Genomic DNA, 15,892 nt, shown 5'->3' on the forward strand with positions numbered 1-15,892 from the left:
ATCATAACCAGAAAAATGTTTTTGGTAACTTGATACCAATAAACAGTACTTTATTTTATACATCACGTATAATCATATAGACAATCGCTAAATTGTTAGATGAATGTTTCAAACTCTTAACAAAATTTGGTGCCTGGTAAGATTTTTTTTTTGTCATTTGTAAGCAAATATTGTTTAATAGCATAAACTAAAGCAATTTTTTCTTTCTTGAATTCATTTTGATACAAATCTATGTTCATTGTTCATAAGTTCAGTTAAAAAAAGAATAGTCTTTAAATTTGATGTTGAACTCAAATTCCATATTCATGTACATATGTCGAGTTGTTCACAGATAAAGAGGCATATTAAGTCTACTATCTCATGATTTCCTTTGTTTGTATATCACCAAACATATATAAAACTAATATAAGCATATGCACTTTAATAGAGTGTAACATTCAAACAATAATAACGTCACCTTTTCTCTTGCAGTAATTCAACTCTTTCATTATGCATTTTAACAAACATTCACGATCAACTTTCTTGTTTTTTTTTGTTTTGACATACATTCACGATAAACTATATGCTACGTTATTCCTTTGTCTCGTTATTTTCCCATTTGTCATTTTCCACAGCAAAACAAAGACTTTAAATGAAAACTGTGGAAAGAGCAGGTGTGACACTGACATTTTTGGTTGGGCACTGAGAATCAGATCTCAGACTCAGAGGAAACAACATTTTGATAAAGACAAACCAGTATTTCACGTGGACCACAACAACTTAAGGTCATTAAAATGAGGCCGATTTTAAAGGCTGTGTAAATAAAAAACAATTCACTTCCAGCAAAACAAATAAATAGTTGAACACTAAAGTTGAGGCTCATAAACAATTTTACATTTTATTTAAATAATACATTTTAATAAAATAAAATAAAATAAAATAGTTGTTAAAAAAAACAATTCACTTTACTAGAAGATACGGCCCTTTCGGCGATTAATCACTTCTGACGGAGGCCTTTTAATCTAAGGCCCATTTAAAAACCCAGTGTAATAGAAAACAATTCACTTAACCTTCAAAACGGAGAGGTTGATACGCTGAATATAGCCGGATTGAAAGGTCTATGCTTTGTCGAATCTATTAACTTTGTTTGTGTAATGTGCATATACTCTCGATGTGTCTTTTTTTTGGTATGAAAATGAACGTAGATATGCCCAACACTAGCAAGAAAAAGAGAAGCTGGAACACAGGTTCTAAGCAGGCATGGAGAGATGTTCTGATCATATGTAATAATCAAATTCTTTCTTCGCTTTTTCATCTTGCAAACTGCTTCCAAGAGACTTTGTTTTAGCAATAGAAGCGGACAAGTTGCTTCCTTGCGTCTTTTGTTTGATAAATTTGTGTGTTTATAACAATGCCTCTCTGCCTGGACGTTTGATTTCAGAATCTAAATGCTCAAGGACGATTTAGTCTAAAAACCAAGCACCAAAATCACACACAAATTAGAATTCTAAATCAGAAAAATCACAGGCTTATCATCACTCGCTTGCATGATTTATTTTCATGAATGCTAAGTTCTTAAAAATGAATAGGAAATATTGTATTTAATTGCAAGATTAACTTGTCAGCTCTTAGATTATTCCTTGCCAAAAATGGGTTGATTAGCTCTGTTCTACTAGCCAATGATAAGATCCAAGAATACTATAGAAGTTAATTAAAGCATCAACTCTTTTCTGCCATTCACACTTGGTCGTAGAAAATATGTATTTTACTCATATGTGGTTGCTATTAATAGATAAGATTCATTAGTGTAACGATCAACATTCTATATCAAGAAGGCCAAAAGAGATAGTTTGTGAGGCAAGTTGCATACTTTTCCTCTACCCACCCACCTAAAGCGTTTACCATCATCCCACTGAAGTGCTGATGCAACGTATCAAATAATATGCAACATTCTTGGTTACACAGTCAAATATTTATATCCAAAACTGTTATATAAAAACATATCTCAGTTGCGATAATTTTTTTTTTACTCTTTTGGACTAAAATAATGGAAGACAAGATATATGGTTGACTTGGTCCGGTCTGGAAAATGTAAAAATAAAAAAAAAGAGTGGAAAGCTTGATTAGGCATGTACTTTCGGCTTAGGAATCTTGAGAATTGAGATACCATACACATAGAAGCCATCGAAGACAAACCCTTTTTCTTAAACATAAAATCGAAGGCAAACCTCAATCGAAACTATCATATATTAATTAATTAGGAGATGACGTTTGTTAGTATTTCTTTTTAAATATATAAATAATCATTATAATATATTATTATATCTAATATATGAATGTAAAGTTATGTGTTGGTATAATTGTGTTTCTCTTAAATAACTAATTTATTGCATGTATATGTTTCATGTTGAAAGCCTTTACAAAAAAAAAAGAAGAATGCATCCTTTTCTACGATGTGTAAAAATGCCTCCGTTAGAATTTTCCATAATGCGACTAAAACCTACAACTTTGTATTGGACAATCGTTTCCAATCTAACTGTCTATTTTGTGTCAAGATATACGTCGATTAGATACATTCTTGTCATCTTGTTAGCAAACATTAGCTCTCTTTTTTCAGCAGTTACTAATTTATAAATTAGATTTTACGATTAACGTCTGCTTCAGACTTTAGTCAGAATACTCATTAAAAGAGCTAATTGGAGAAATAGCTACCTTTCTCTTGAGTAGCTTACACGACATCTTCTCAATGAAGTATATTATCAAGTGACAAAACTCTCGTAAAACGATTGAAACGCGAAGTTAATTGGTAAATGTTTACTGTTCGAACAAAAAGGATAAATGTTTACTGATCTCTTTAGTTCATTCCGGTTGAAGAGTTTGTGCTTTGTTAGTCTTATACTCTTTACCCCTAAATGTAAAATTAAAGCATTTTGTATTATTATCTATTCTGTTTTAGTTACATCAATATATCATGTCATCATTCATGGTGCGACTAATCAATATAAAAATTACGCACAATAACAACTATTTCCATTCTTGAGCCAAACAAGAAGATTCATAAATTTTCTTCATCTCGAAGCTTAACCAATTGAGGCACAATCTAATAATCTTAAATACTTTTTTATTTGAAAATGCTAGTTGACAAAAATATATAATGATTATGTCTATATTCCCTGGTTCTTATACTATATTATGTACTTCCTACATCGTGGTATTGACAATAGGGATAACCCAATATCTCTAATTAGAATTTGTAATAAGCAAACTTTAACCGGAGAACAAAATTCTCGAGAATAAACTTAAAAGTTGCATATTATCTCTATAAATTTAAAGAACGTGGTTGAAATCCTTGTGATTTATTTGTTCGAATGATCCAATAACTACAAAATACAACTGATATTACGATTCAGCAAATAAATAACTAACACAAGGTAAATCAATTATATAGCTAGAACTAGAAGGAACAGAAAAATTTGGAAGGGCTTTTCTTGATTACTAAAGATGGTTTGCTTAGCTTTTCCTTAACCGAAGTTATTTTAGATGGGTGTGAAAATGAGACCCAAGAAGCCAAGAAGGTATCAACTTTAAGAGTTGATTTGTTATTAATTTATTTCCAACTAGTTTGATTATTTATTAAACGCATATAGTAAACTGAAAAGTGACAGGCGTGCCTCCTCCCTTGTAAAGTATAGAAGCCGCGTAGTGTAAAAGTATAAGACTCTCGTGCTCTTAATTCTTGTTTTATAGTTAGTCTTACATCCAAATATTAAAAACATTTGATCGTTTTACGAGAAAGATCTTCACACTGTGTTTTACATTATTTATTTGCTTAAAATCCATTAAATTTAGAAAATCAGTTAGGTCATACATATGGTTATGGATAACAGAATGGCCTGTGTGATGATTAAGAATACCTTTTACGTGCAGGGAAAAAAACTAAAGAGTGAAAGCTTGATATGTAAACATGTAATATTATGTTTCTGCAAATATTAATCAAATTAACAAAGACACTTGCTGGGAATTCAAGCAAGAAAATTTAACAAACATAGTGATGTATTATCACTTTTCCATAAAATCAAATGTTTGGTCCAAAATATTAATTAAAAAGACAGGCCACTATTCTTGACAACTCTCTCTAACAAACTATTCTCTACATTTTTACATGGTATGCTGAAGAAAATATAGATACATGTCTAATCCATAATATGTTACTGTATAAGGCGGCTTTGTTACATGATTTATTACTACGACTTCTAACCTAAATTAGTTATGACATCAAAATCAACCAAACTGTTGTATAAGATAGCTAAGGCGACTTACACGGTGTTTTTTCCATGTGCTTTGTTTTTAGCTGCATTGTAGAATCAGTATAATTTGAAGTTACACTAGTTTCAACCTTTCCTTTTCGTTTACCATGAAGGTACGTTCGAGCTCATCCTTTGGTAGTATTCATGCTAGATTCACAAATGTAGATCATCTCCCCAAGTGTATCACAGTACAACTGTACAAGAAGCTGTAGAGCTGAGGAGCAATAAAGTTAATATCGAGATTCACCAACGTTTAGGAATCGGAACGCAAGTGAAGGGCCTAACATCTAATATCCAAAGCTTGAATGAGAGCTGAGTGCACTTCGTTTTCTATTATTGTCTGTTAATATAAGCACCATCAACTGTAATAAGGGTCAAAATAATAATTAAATAAACTTTAGACCAATTATACTTTTTGCGTTGTTGTTTGCGAAGTCTCGATCATCATTTATATGTACCGAAGTCACTCGACTGAAATGAGAGGGGTCAAGTCATTCCAAATTTCCAATAATCATGCTAAAAACAGTGGGAATTAACAGATTTCGATTTGACGAACAAAAAAAACTAGAGATTTTGGCAAATATGCTTTCGGCCTCTATTTAAAAGAAGACGTGTTTGCAAATAATTACTTCTTTTGTCTTGTAGTAAAGATAAATTCACTAAAGATGATAAATTCATATAAATTATATGAATATGATTAGTATATCGAATGATGAAAACAATAAGATGGTTAATAAAATGTTTGACCTTTCAAACAATCACAGTGATACCAATTAAAAGAGTATATGACGCGTCCTTAATATTTTTTTTTGTAACACCCTTAATTATTTACAAACAATCTCAACGATATATTTGGATGATACATAAACTAACAGTTTCTTCTTAAATAGTGTCATGTAAATCACGACCAAGTATTAAGCTCTACAATCTAATTTATTTTTCAATCCCATTTTTCTAACACCACTAATCCCATTAATTTAAGGGATTTTTGCAAAATTGACCTACAACTTAAAGTCAAACACAAAACTAACCTCCCTTTTTTTTGAAAATTGGTTTTGCCCTATTCATCCCACAAGTTCATATAATTTACGAAAATGCCATCAATATCTTTTTTTTTTTTTTTTCCGAAAATGACATTTTTACTCTCTCACCCTCATCATCTTCAAGTAATTACAAGATTGCCATTGTCATCAATACCACAACCACCATGAACAACCAATTTGAAGCTCTTAATGCTCCCAAAATCGATTTACCCTTCTTCTTTTTCCATTCTTGTGAACTAAACACAACATATCTCTCACTTTCTCTCCACAATGAGCTAAAAAAACCCAAGATTTTGATTCTAAAATTTTTATGGTTCATAGAGTCATAGAAGCTAACGATTATGGGTGGGTGACTTTCGTTTGTGATTCTGTGTGCTTGGAGAAGCCTTATGCATGCTAAGGAACTTATCTCACCACATTAAGGTATGACATCGAGTTTTTTTCCAGATCTGTTCGTCAAACGACTTACTTGGGAAGTCGTCTGGCTGTAGACGACTTACCTTTCAGTCGTCCGGCTGTAGACGACTTACCTGGAAGTCATCTGGTCAACGCAGAGGTTATTTTTGCAATTGACTTTGAAATCTGTAACCTGAGACGACTGAAAGTTAAGTCGTCTACTATTGTTTGGTTTCAAAAAAAATTCCAAAGAACCTAGACGACTTACATTTCAGTCGTCATAGGTTAGTTTTGCATTTGACTGGATAATTTCAGAAGTTTGACTTCCCCAGACGACTTACATTTCAGTCGTCTGGCGAAAATTAAAATAATAATATTTTTTTAAAAGTAGACGACTTAAAGTTAAGTCGTCATAGGTTAGTTTTGCAATTGAAAAAAAAACTTCAAGATTTAATTATACACAGACGACTTATAATTCAGTCGTCCACCAGACGACTTAATTGTAAGTCGTCCAGAACTTTTTTCCGAGATTCTGGTCAAACCTCGTAAATCCTGGACGACTTACATTTCAGTCGTCTCGTGGACGACTGAATTATAAGTCGTCTGTATATAATTAAATCTTGAAGTTTTTTTTTTCAATTGCAAAACTAACCTATGACGACTTAACTTTAAGTCGTCTACTTTTAAAAAAATATTATTATTTTAATTTTCACTAGACGACTGAAATGTAAGTCGTCCAAAAAGTCAAACTTCTGAAATAATCCAGTCAAATGCAAAACTAACCTCTGACGACTGAAATGTAAGTCGTCTAGCTTTTTTGGAGTTTTTTTTTTAACCAAACAATAGTAGACGACTTAACTTTCAGTCGTCCGAAATAACAGATTTCAAAGTCAATTGCAAAAATAACCTCTGCGTTGACCAGACGACATATAGTTTAGTCGTCTAGACAGCTTAGATTGAAGTCGTCCGCGTCTTCTCCACTAGTTTTTAAGTCTTCTACGTTAGTTTTTGAATAACTTGTATTTTTAAGAGTGATAAGTAACTTCAAGATATGTAAAACTCATATTTACAAAATATGTTCTCTCCCTTAGTTTTACTAAATTTGACTAAGGTTTTCAATGCAAACTTATAAAAAATATGATATGCTTTGACTAGTTACTATTGTTTGTTTCCATCTCTTACCAACATTCTTGTTTATTATGATGAGAAAAAGGCAATTGGAGTTTATTATTGCATATGAGAGATCCAAAGATAAGAAAAAGGCTACTGAAGTCTATTATTTCATTGATTTGTAAATGTGTAAACACATTGTTAGCACATTTAATACATCTTGGAAAACATTATTACTGATTTTACAAAAAATTCACAACTAAAAGAGTATACATGTAATTCACAAAACAGACCACAAACAAAACTATTATAGATCATTCATCTACAAAGATAAGCTTGGATTCCACTTGAGTAGACAAGACCAGACAACTTTTAAGAAGTCCAGACGACTTCTAAGAAGTCCAGACGACTTCCAAGAAGTTCAGACGACTTTGCCAGAAGACTTTTAGGAAGTTCAGACGACTTCCAGATGACTTTACAGGAAGTCCAGACGACTTTAAGGAAGTTCAGACGACTTCCAGACGACTTCCAGACGACTTCCAGACGACTAACAAGTAAGTCATCCCAGAAGTCTTCCAGATCTGAAAAACCTGCATATTAAATCCATATCAGAAAAACCTGCATATTCAAAAACGTTCAAATGGCTTAAAAACAGAAAAAATGAATGAAAGATTAGATAAATCTACCTTTACAGAACACACAAAAATACATATCTAAAAATAATAGATTTAACTTTAAATTAGTGGAAGATGAGTACCATCTAATTAAAAACCTGCAAAAAAAAATAGATTAGTAACAAAGACATGAGACAAAATTGAAAAATTCATATAAAGTTTGGTGTTTTCAAGTCAAAGAGATTAGAGTGGGTTTGGAGAGTTTTAGTTTGTGAAAAAAGTAAGAACTTTATACAACAAGAAGTTACCAAATGAAGAAAAATCAGACATAAGAACTTACCAAAACGCTCAGAAAAATCCAGACGACTTCCTAGAAGTCCAGACGACTTCCTAGAAGTCCAGACGACTTCCTGAAAGTCCAGACGACTTCCTGGAAGTCCAGACGACTTTGTCAGAAGACTTCCAAGAAGTCCAGACGACTTCCAGACGATTTCCAGACGACTAACAGGTAAGTCGTCCCAGAAGTCTTCCAGATCTGAAAAACCTGCACATCAAATCCAGATCTGAAAAACCTGCATATCCAAAAACGTTCAAATGACTTAAAAATAGAGAAAATGAGTGGAAGATTAGATAAATCTACATTTATAAAAAACACAAAAATACATATCTAAAATTAATAGATCTACCTCTAAATTAGTGGAAGATGAGTACCACTTGATTAAAAACCTGGAAAAGAGATAGATTAGTAAGAAATACATGAGACAAAACTGAAAAATTCATATAAAGTTTGGTGTTTTCAAGTCAAAGAGATTAGAGAGAGGTTGGAGAGTTTTAGAATGATGAACATTACATTTTTGTTGCAGCCATTTGAGAGGAGGAGAGAGAATGTGTAAATTTTTCTTTATATAGGGAGACAAAAAATCCATTTAGATTAAATATTTTTGACTCAGACGACTTCCTGGACGACTTACATTTCAGTCGTCTGGTGAAGAAATTAAAACAGACGACTTACATGTAAGTCGTCCAGAAGAGTTTAATATTTTCAGCGGGAAATTAAATATTTTTAGCGGGAAACTAAAATAAAAGACTTTCCAGACGACTTACAAGTAAGTCGTCTGGACGACTGAAATATACGTCGTCCGTGTAAATTATTCAACAGACGACTGAAATATAAGTCGTCCACACCCTAAACATAACCCCTAAACTTATTTATCTAATTAAACACTTCATAAAATCAAATCAAACTTGAAAAGTGTTTACTATACACAGAAATAAACACATATTGGTGAAAACTAATTTTTGAAAAAAACATTTTAGTTTTCCAAGATCTAACCCTAACAATACATACAATACTACAACATATGTTTGCCAAACTCCTAAACCAAAGAATATAATGATACACTACTTCCACTCATCTATCTTTAAAACAAATCAATTTTATCATATCTTAATTTATATCACTTAAAACTGTTTATAATTACTTGATTTTTATTTTTCACGCATCAAAATATTTTTTACAAGATTTATAAATTATTTTTAAAATAAGCTGGTACCAGAAGACTGAAACTTCAGTCGTCTAGACGACTTCCAACAATTCAGACGACTCAGACGATTTACTGGGGCTATATTCGTAAAAATGGCTTCTGTTTTTTTGTTTGGTCACAAGGGGCTGAGCTGTAATTTCACTAGGCTTTTAGGTTAGTTTTGCATTTGATTCAAGTTTGGGTATAGGTTTGGGATTAAAATCAAGTTGTGGGTTAGTTTTGGCAAAAACCCCTTAATTTAATCTCTTATATCTAATCATTTTGCAAGTCAACTATCTAAAGTCTTCGACTTAATTTGATGGATATACTAATTACTTGACACAAAATATTACTGCTCAGAAGATTGGATCGTTTGTGATTTAGGTTCAAACCACCCTTGATAGAAAGGAATGAGGGATTATTTTTTATATCAAAATTTATAAAATCTGATTTTAGACCTATGGTAATAAAAAAAATACCGCTGAGAAAGTTTGTATTAGCTACCACCAAATTTTAGCAAAAAAAAAGGAAGAAATTTGTATTAGCTTCTCTCACCGACGTTGATGTTACCAATTGAATTAATTCCATGCAAAAATGAATACTAAACCCCAAAAACAAAGTAAATAACTTAAAACCATATACATTTTTCAACGCGTTAGCTTACCTGTCTATCACTTTAATTAGGGCATCCTCTATATAAACCTCTACTCCGTTATGATTTGTTCTCCAAGTACAATAATAATCAACTCTAAGTCTACCCAAGTCTTTATTTACTCAAACATGGCTTCAAATCAATTTGTTTCCATTTTAGTTCTAGTCGTTACGCTTTTACTGCAACGTGATAACAATAACGTCGTCAAAGCACAACTCACCACAAACTTCTACTCAACCTCTTGCCCTAATCTACTCTCCACCGTTAAATCAGGCGTTAAATCTGCCGTTAGCAGCCAGCCTCGAATGGGTGCATCTATCCTCCGTCTCTTCTTCCACGATTGCTTCGTCAACGTAAGTTTTTTTTTGTTGACCTTTTCCTTGCATCCCAAGAAAGCAGCATAATGGTTTCTTTTTAGTTCTTTCCTTCTAATCATAGTCGTAACATGCATATATATATACAGGGATGCGACGGTTCTATTCTACTAGACGACACATCAAGCTTTACGGGAGAACAAAACGCGGGCCCTAACCGCAACTCTGCTCGTGGGTTTACTGTGATCGACACCATTAAATCCGCGGTGGAAAAGGCATGTCCCGGGGTTGTGTCTTGTGCTGATATCTTAGCCATTGCAGCCAGAGACTCCGTTGTACAAGTAATTAAGCTCCATATATATAAACTCTCTCTTTGCCAACAAGATTATTTCTTAAAGCATTTCTTATGTATTAGTTCATTTTTATAAACGTAATCTCTCTATAATAAATTTGAATTTTACTTCAATTCTATTCTGAAGTAAAAAATTGAGTAATGAATAAAAATAAGTGTATTATATCATTTATTAATGGAGTAAATCCATTTTCATTATTGAGTAAAAAAAGTATAATTGATATATTTTTTTATTCTAAACTCCATTTAAAATAAAAGTGATCTTAGTTCGGTTTTGCAAATTTGATAGACTAAACCGGCAATAACATTAATTCGTCTTTGTCCTGGTTGAAGCTTGGAGGGCCGAATTGGAATGTGAAAGTAGGAAGAAGAGATGCAAAAACGGCGAGTCAAGCCGCGGCGAATAGTAACATTCCAGCACCGAGTATGAGTCTGAGCCAGCTTATTAGTAGTTTCAGCGCCGTTGGACTCTCCACCAGGGATATGGTTGCTCTCTCCGGTCCGTGTCACTTCTCTTCTTACCTCTTTTTTTTTCATTACAATATATGCAACTTTTTGTTCAATAGGTTGATTGAGATAAAAGAATAAAGCAACCTATGGAGGATATTCCTTTTAAATCAATCGTTTGATAAAGCCTGATTACAAATTCTAAAATACCCGTTAATACATTTCCATGATTAAGATACAAAATAAATAATTAGATTGTCTTTTTGAAAATTGTTGGGTCTTGCTTGTTTTGTTGTGTTTGTTTTTCAACACACTTTGGCTTTCCTGTTCCTTTGCCAAAGTTACGTAATCATATAAATTATTATTACAAAACACCGACAAAGTATTTTAATGATAGTGTTAATTAATTAACCAAAAAATCTAGTCAACTATTAAACAAACTATTCTATAATCTTTTTATTCAGGTGCACACACGATTGGTCAATCCCGTTGCGTGAACTTCCGAGCAAGAGTCTACAACGAGACAAACATCAACGCAGCCTTCGCCACCCTACGGCAGAGATCTTGCCCTAGAGCCGCCGGTTCCGGAGACGCAAACCTAGCTCCACTCGACATCAACTCAGCGACTTCTTTCGACAACAGCTACTTCAAGAACCTAATGGCTCAGAGAGGTCTACTCCATTCAGACCAAGTGCTCTTCAACGGGGGCTCCACCGACTCCATAGTCCGTGGCTACAGCAACAGTCCGTCGAGCTTTAACTCCGACTTCGCGGCAGCGATGATCAAGATGGGTGATATTAGCCCCTTGACTGGTAGTAGCGGTGAGATCAGGAAAGTTTGTGGGAAAACAAACTGATCACTCTCTCTCCACGTGTTATTTTATGATTGGTTTGTGATAGAATAAGACTTTAATCTTCCCATTAAAAATTTGAAGATACGTTTAAATGTGTGTTATTTAGTGTTTAAGTATGTGTTACGTCCAAAAAAGAGTATGTAATACGTCCACATTAATATCTAATGAAATCCGCTTAAGAAATATTTACGATATTTATTACCATTTTCGAAGTTTTCTATTAGCGTAATTCACGGGATTACGTGGCGTAATCTCATTGGTTGTTTAAGGATAAAAATTCTCGGAAGCGGGAGTGAGAGATTTACTCTGTTTTTAATTAAATATATACGCGCCAATTATAGTCCCGCGCATTAATCTGTTAAGCGCACGTTAGCATTAACCAATATTATTCACTAAATGGCACCTTAAAAAAAAGTTTCAACCTTTGTCTCCTTCAGAAGTACAGAAAATTGAAGAGCTTTTGATAAAGCGAGGGCATCAATGGCGAGAATCCGTAAAAGGGTTCAAGCTTTTCGTCGTGCTGCCGATGGAAGCGCTTTCTATAAATGGTAAGTCTTTTTTGGATTCCTCAATTTGAGTTTTTTTTTTAAAATAGTTTCGTTATACTCTGTTTTTGGCTTTGGTTCCAGTGAGGAATGTGGAGATATGATCGCGATTGCTCTGTTTGATATGCACGAGTGTGGGGAGAAACGAAGAGAACCGAAGAGGTTCAAGTGCGTATCGAGTGATAGTAAACCAGTTGGGAGCTTTGAAGATGAGCCTAGATCACCCTTCGTCTTCTTCCTGTACTGTAACCATAACCCTACTCTGTTTCTGGATACGACTGCGTTTAAAGACTTCAACTTTTTTTTATATATATAGAGAGGATTTTAGGAAAAGCTACGATGGGAACATGGTGGATGCTAGTAGAATATGTTTCATTGTGTGGAAGAACATGTCAAGAGAGGTATCACTTTTAAATTTTCTAAAAAAAAAAAACCTTATTTTTTATAGGCTTGGTGTATGTGTCCTTGTTGGTTATGTTCCAGGATCAGAAACCCTTTATAGCTCGTGCTGAAGAAGTTGATTTGGCTCATAACTTGAAACTAAAAGAAGAAGCTCAAAGTATACATAAGGTAATATTATTATCTCTGGATATTGCTTATTTGATTAAATTCATACTTAAGCTTTTAGGGGTTTAGTAGTCTTAATGAGTTTGTGTCATTAGAAACACTTTGTAATTTTGCAGGCAGATGATGAGGCAGATTCAAAAGCTGCTACAAAATTTGACAAGGTTTGAGTAATGTTTTTTTTTTTCCTTGCGTAACCAAGAAAGGTTGTCTTTGTCTCCACCTTTTGGCATAACCATTTGCGTAATTCATACAGTTTTGTGAGTGCTGTGATCATGAAGGGGAGGACTATGATTCATCTGATCATTTTGAACATGAGTTTTGGTAATTGTTACACAAATCTCTGAACCATACAATATTAACCAAATCTCTTGGTTCTTGCGTCTTGTTTTCTGACTTTTATTTCCATTGTGAAACAGGGAAGACGATAGTGTACTGAAGTACTGAGACACTTGGTGGAGAGGGTTTTCACCTGTTGGGAGTTTTTTTTCTTTTCGGGGAATATTGTGTAAATATAGGCAAAGAGAGGCTCATCTTTTTCCTTAGTATATATAACTTTAGAGTTATTTCTCTTTCTTTTTTTTGGTTAGTGCTCTTTAAATCCTTTTTTTTTCAGTCACTACCAAGGGGACATTGATTGTTTGGCAAATTAACTGATTTGAGAAACAAACATTGGTGTATTATATGGATGTTGCATTATATCTTGGCCGTGATCATGATTGTGCAACTAATAGTTATATATCTAATGAAATAAGACATTCCAATTTGCTCTAATTTTGGGGAAACTATGATATAATGAAAGTCTTTAAAAGAAACGCTCAAAAGTAATGTAAAACGTAGTTTGGATGGTTGTCCCATTGTCTATCTTATGAGTTTATATGATCCAGACGTATAAGAAGCTGAGTCTTTGTCTTAAGCACAATCATTGACTCTTTTTGTGTCTATATATATAGTTAAGTTTCTCTTGATACATAATCTAGAATTGTCCTCCTTCAAAAGTTTGACCGAATTGCCAATCCTCAGGCACAACATCATAGCTCACAACACTCCGACCATCGCTCGCAGTGACTTGAAAAGAGAGACTTTGACCTCTGAGGTAAGTGTTGCTTTGCCAGTTCTGTCCCCAGTTTCTTGACATGGATTGCCATTGATTAGTCTTTGAGCCTTTCAAAGCTACGGCCTTAACATCTCCAGCACCACCCACGTTTGTGATCAGCACGAGGTCGAAGTATGAATTCCCGTTTATCGTGAACCTTATCCCTCCAGGTTTCTCACATTGAACCCTATATATCATCAACATATGACAAAAATAGTAAGGTGTTTTTCACGTCATATAAACTGGATTGTAGTAACCTAACAAAACCAAACAAGGCTGATAAGCTATACTCGCTGAATATATTTATTAATTATATTTGATCAAAATAAAGCTATTTTTCCATAAATATTAATGATATTTAATTGCAAAATATAGACTATTTGTTATATTATTGTATAGAATTTTAGTTTAAAATAATAAATAACAAATAATTTCTTATTGGGTTTTTAGTTTCTATAAAACCGGGGAAAATATAAAACCAAAGCATATAAACCGGATGATCAACCCCTACAATTAGCTACAAGTGTTTTTCTTTACCTTCTGAATGCGACAGGAACGATCCCAGCTCGGTACTGAGCGATCTGAAGGAAGGCGGGCTGGGCCAAGTCAAAGTGCTGGAGGGGAGGATTGCACCAACCACCATTATCGTTGGCTAAGGCAAAGTTTGGAGGACAGAAGTTTGTAGCAGAGACGATGATGGAACCAGGGAGGCACCACTGATCATCATCCTCACAACGTAGCTCAAAACAAGCCCCACACGTCTGGCCGCTTTGGAACAAAGCCGTGCTCAGCGCCGCGGTTTGTAGTCCGTAGCCTTGGTTGTACAAGTTACCGTACCCACACGCACCTCCTACAAAACGTCAACATTTTTAACGGTTAAGCTAGAGTTGAATGTAAAGTATCTATATGATTATTTGGAGATGATTTTTTTATTCAAAAAATGTAATTTAATTTATTTGGAGATGGATGATTTTTTTATTCAAAAAAATGTAATTTAATTTATTTGGAGATGATGTGTGTGCAAATAAGAAATACATATGTTTTAAGTACCCATTGTTCCGGATGCATCAGCTCCACCGTAGAAAGTGGCATGGCCTCTCTCCCAGCCTCCGTTGTCGTCGGAGTTTATCCGCTGGAAGCAAAAGTTGAAGGTGAATAGTGAAATAATTAAAAAATGGGCATATTCTATAAGATTCATGATTTTGTTGGGGGCTGAAAAGTTGAAAAATAAGCTGAGTGAAGTTTTCAATTCTTTCAAGACTTCACTTATATAGGGAGATCACTAGTGCTTACTGCTTATCACTTCTCTTATGATCCGTTATAGATTACTAGAAGAAAAAAAATACATATTTTCACAAACGTAAAATCGAAGAAGCTGACGTAGTTATATCAGTCTTATTTTCCAGGATTTCCGTTTGCAAGTTATTTGCATTATGCAAAAGTTTCACATGCAATTCTGTTTGGCGCTTAACGATCCCAACGGATATACCGCGCGCATGGACTCCTACTTTATGCCACGTGAAAACGTCACATGACTATGAATCGTATTATTATTGGTTTAACAATATATGATGTTAAGTTACAAAAAAACAATATATCATGTTTTGGTTAATTATAACATATATGTGATGTTCCTTCTATAGCCCACGACATTTTGTTATAACATACATGGTTTCGGCAAGAGTTTCGTTGTTTTTTTACATTCAACTCACAGTTGTGTTTTGTCACTTTAATCAATCATATGATTCATGACTTATCGTATCAATCTTATAGTTTTGCTTTAATTTAATCTACAAATTAGTAAGCTAATCATATGTATATATATACTCATAAGTTCTTTTTCTTTGTTAATGTATAATACTCATTAATTTTTCGTTTGTTGATGTATATCTCATTGATTTTTTCGATTGTTGATGTATATCTCATAAGTTCTTGTTGGATATTAATAGCAAGGAGAAAAAGACATGTGATGAGATAATCAAAAGCAGACGTAGTCGGCATATGAAACCGAACACAGAGATACAAAAACATGAGATCGTCTCCCGTTGTTTCCGGTAACAGACTTTCTACCAATCAATTAGATGAATAAAACCATGA

The 15,892-nt window shown here is 33.6% G+C and overlaps 3 protein-coding genes across 3 annotated transcripts; 2 read left to right on the plus strand and 1 right to left on the minus strand.

Annotated features, from left to right (window-relative positions):
• Positions 1 to 9,692: 9,692 nt before the first annotated feature.
• LOC106422697 (peroxidase P7) lies at positions 9,693 to 11,794 on the plus strand. Its single transcript, XM_013863475.3, has 4 exons — positions 9,693 to 9,977; positions 10,088 to 10,279; positions 10,624 to 10,789; positions 11,202 to 11,794. The coding sequence occupies exons 1-4, from the start codon at positions 9,753 to 9,755 to the stop codon at positions 11,591 to 11,593; spliced, it is 975 nt and encodes a 324-aa protein (XP_013718929.1). The 5' UTR covers positions 9,693 to 9,752; the 3' UTR covers positions 11,594 to 11,794.
• Positions 11,795 to 11,977: 183 nt separating this feature from the next.
• LOC106386341 lies at positions 11,978 to 13,412 on the plus strand. Its single transcript, XM_013826193.3, has 7 exons — positions 11,978 to 12,138; positions 12,220 to 12,375; positions 12,452 to 12,536; positions 12,619 to 12,705; positions 12,819 to 12,863; positions 12,956 to 13,023; positions 13,119 to 13,412. The coding sequence occupies exons 1-7, from the start codon at positions 12,071 to 12,073 to the stop codon at positions 13,144 to 13,146; spliced, it is 537 nt and encodes a 178-aa protein (XP_013681647.1). The 5' UTR covers positions 11,978 to 12,070; the 3' UTR covers positions 13,147 to 13,412.
• Positions 13,383 to 15,379, minus strand: LOC106385881 (expansin-A2-like). Its single transcript, XM_013825782.3, has 3 exons — positions 14,846 to 15,379; positions 14,333 to 14,645; positions 13,383 to 13,982 (listed from the first exon to the last, which is right to left on the minus strand). The coding sequence occupies exons 1-3, from the start codon at positions 14,991 to 14,993 to the stop codon at positions 13,676 to 13,678; spliced, it is 768 nt and encodes a 255-aa protein (XP_013681236.1). The 5' UTR covers positions 14,994 to 15,379; the 3' UTR covers positions 13,383 to 13,675.
• Positions 15,380 to 15,892: the final 513 nt, after the last annotated feature.

This window comes from Brassica napus, chromosome C2 (assembly GCF_020379485.1).
Source record: "Brassica napus cultivar Da-Ae chromosome C2, Da-Ae, whole genome shotgun sequence".
In the NCBI taxonomy this organism is placed as follows: Eukaryota; Viridiplantae; Streptophyta; class Magnoliopsida; order Brassicales; family Brassicaceae; genus Brassica; species Brassica napus.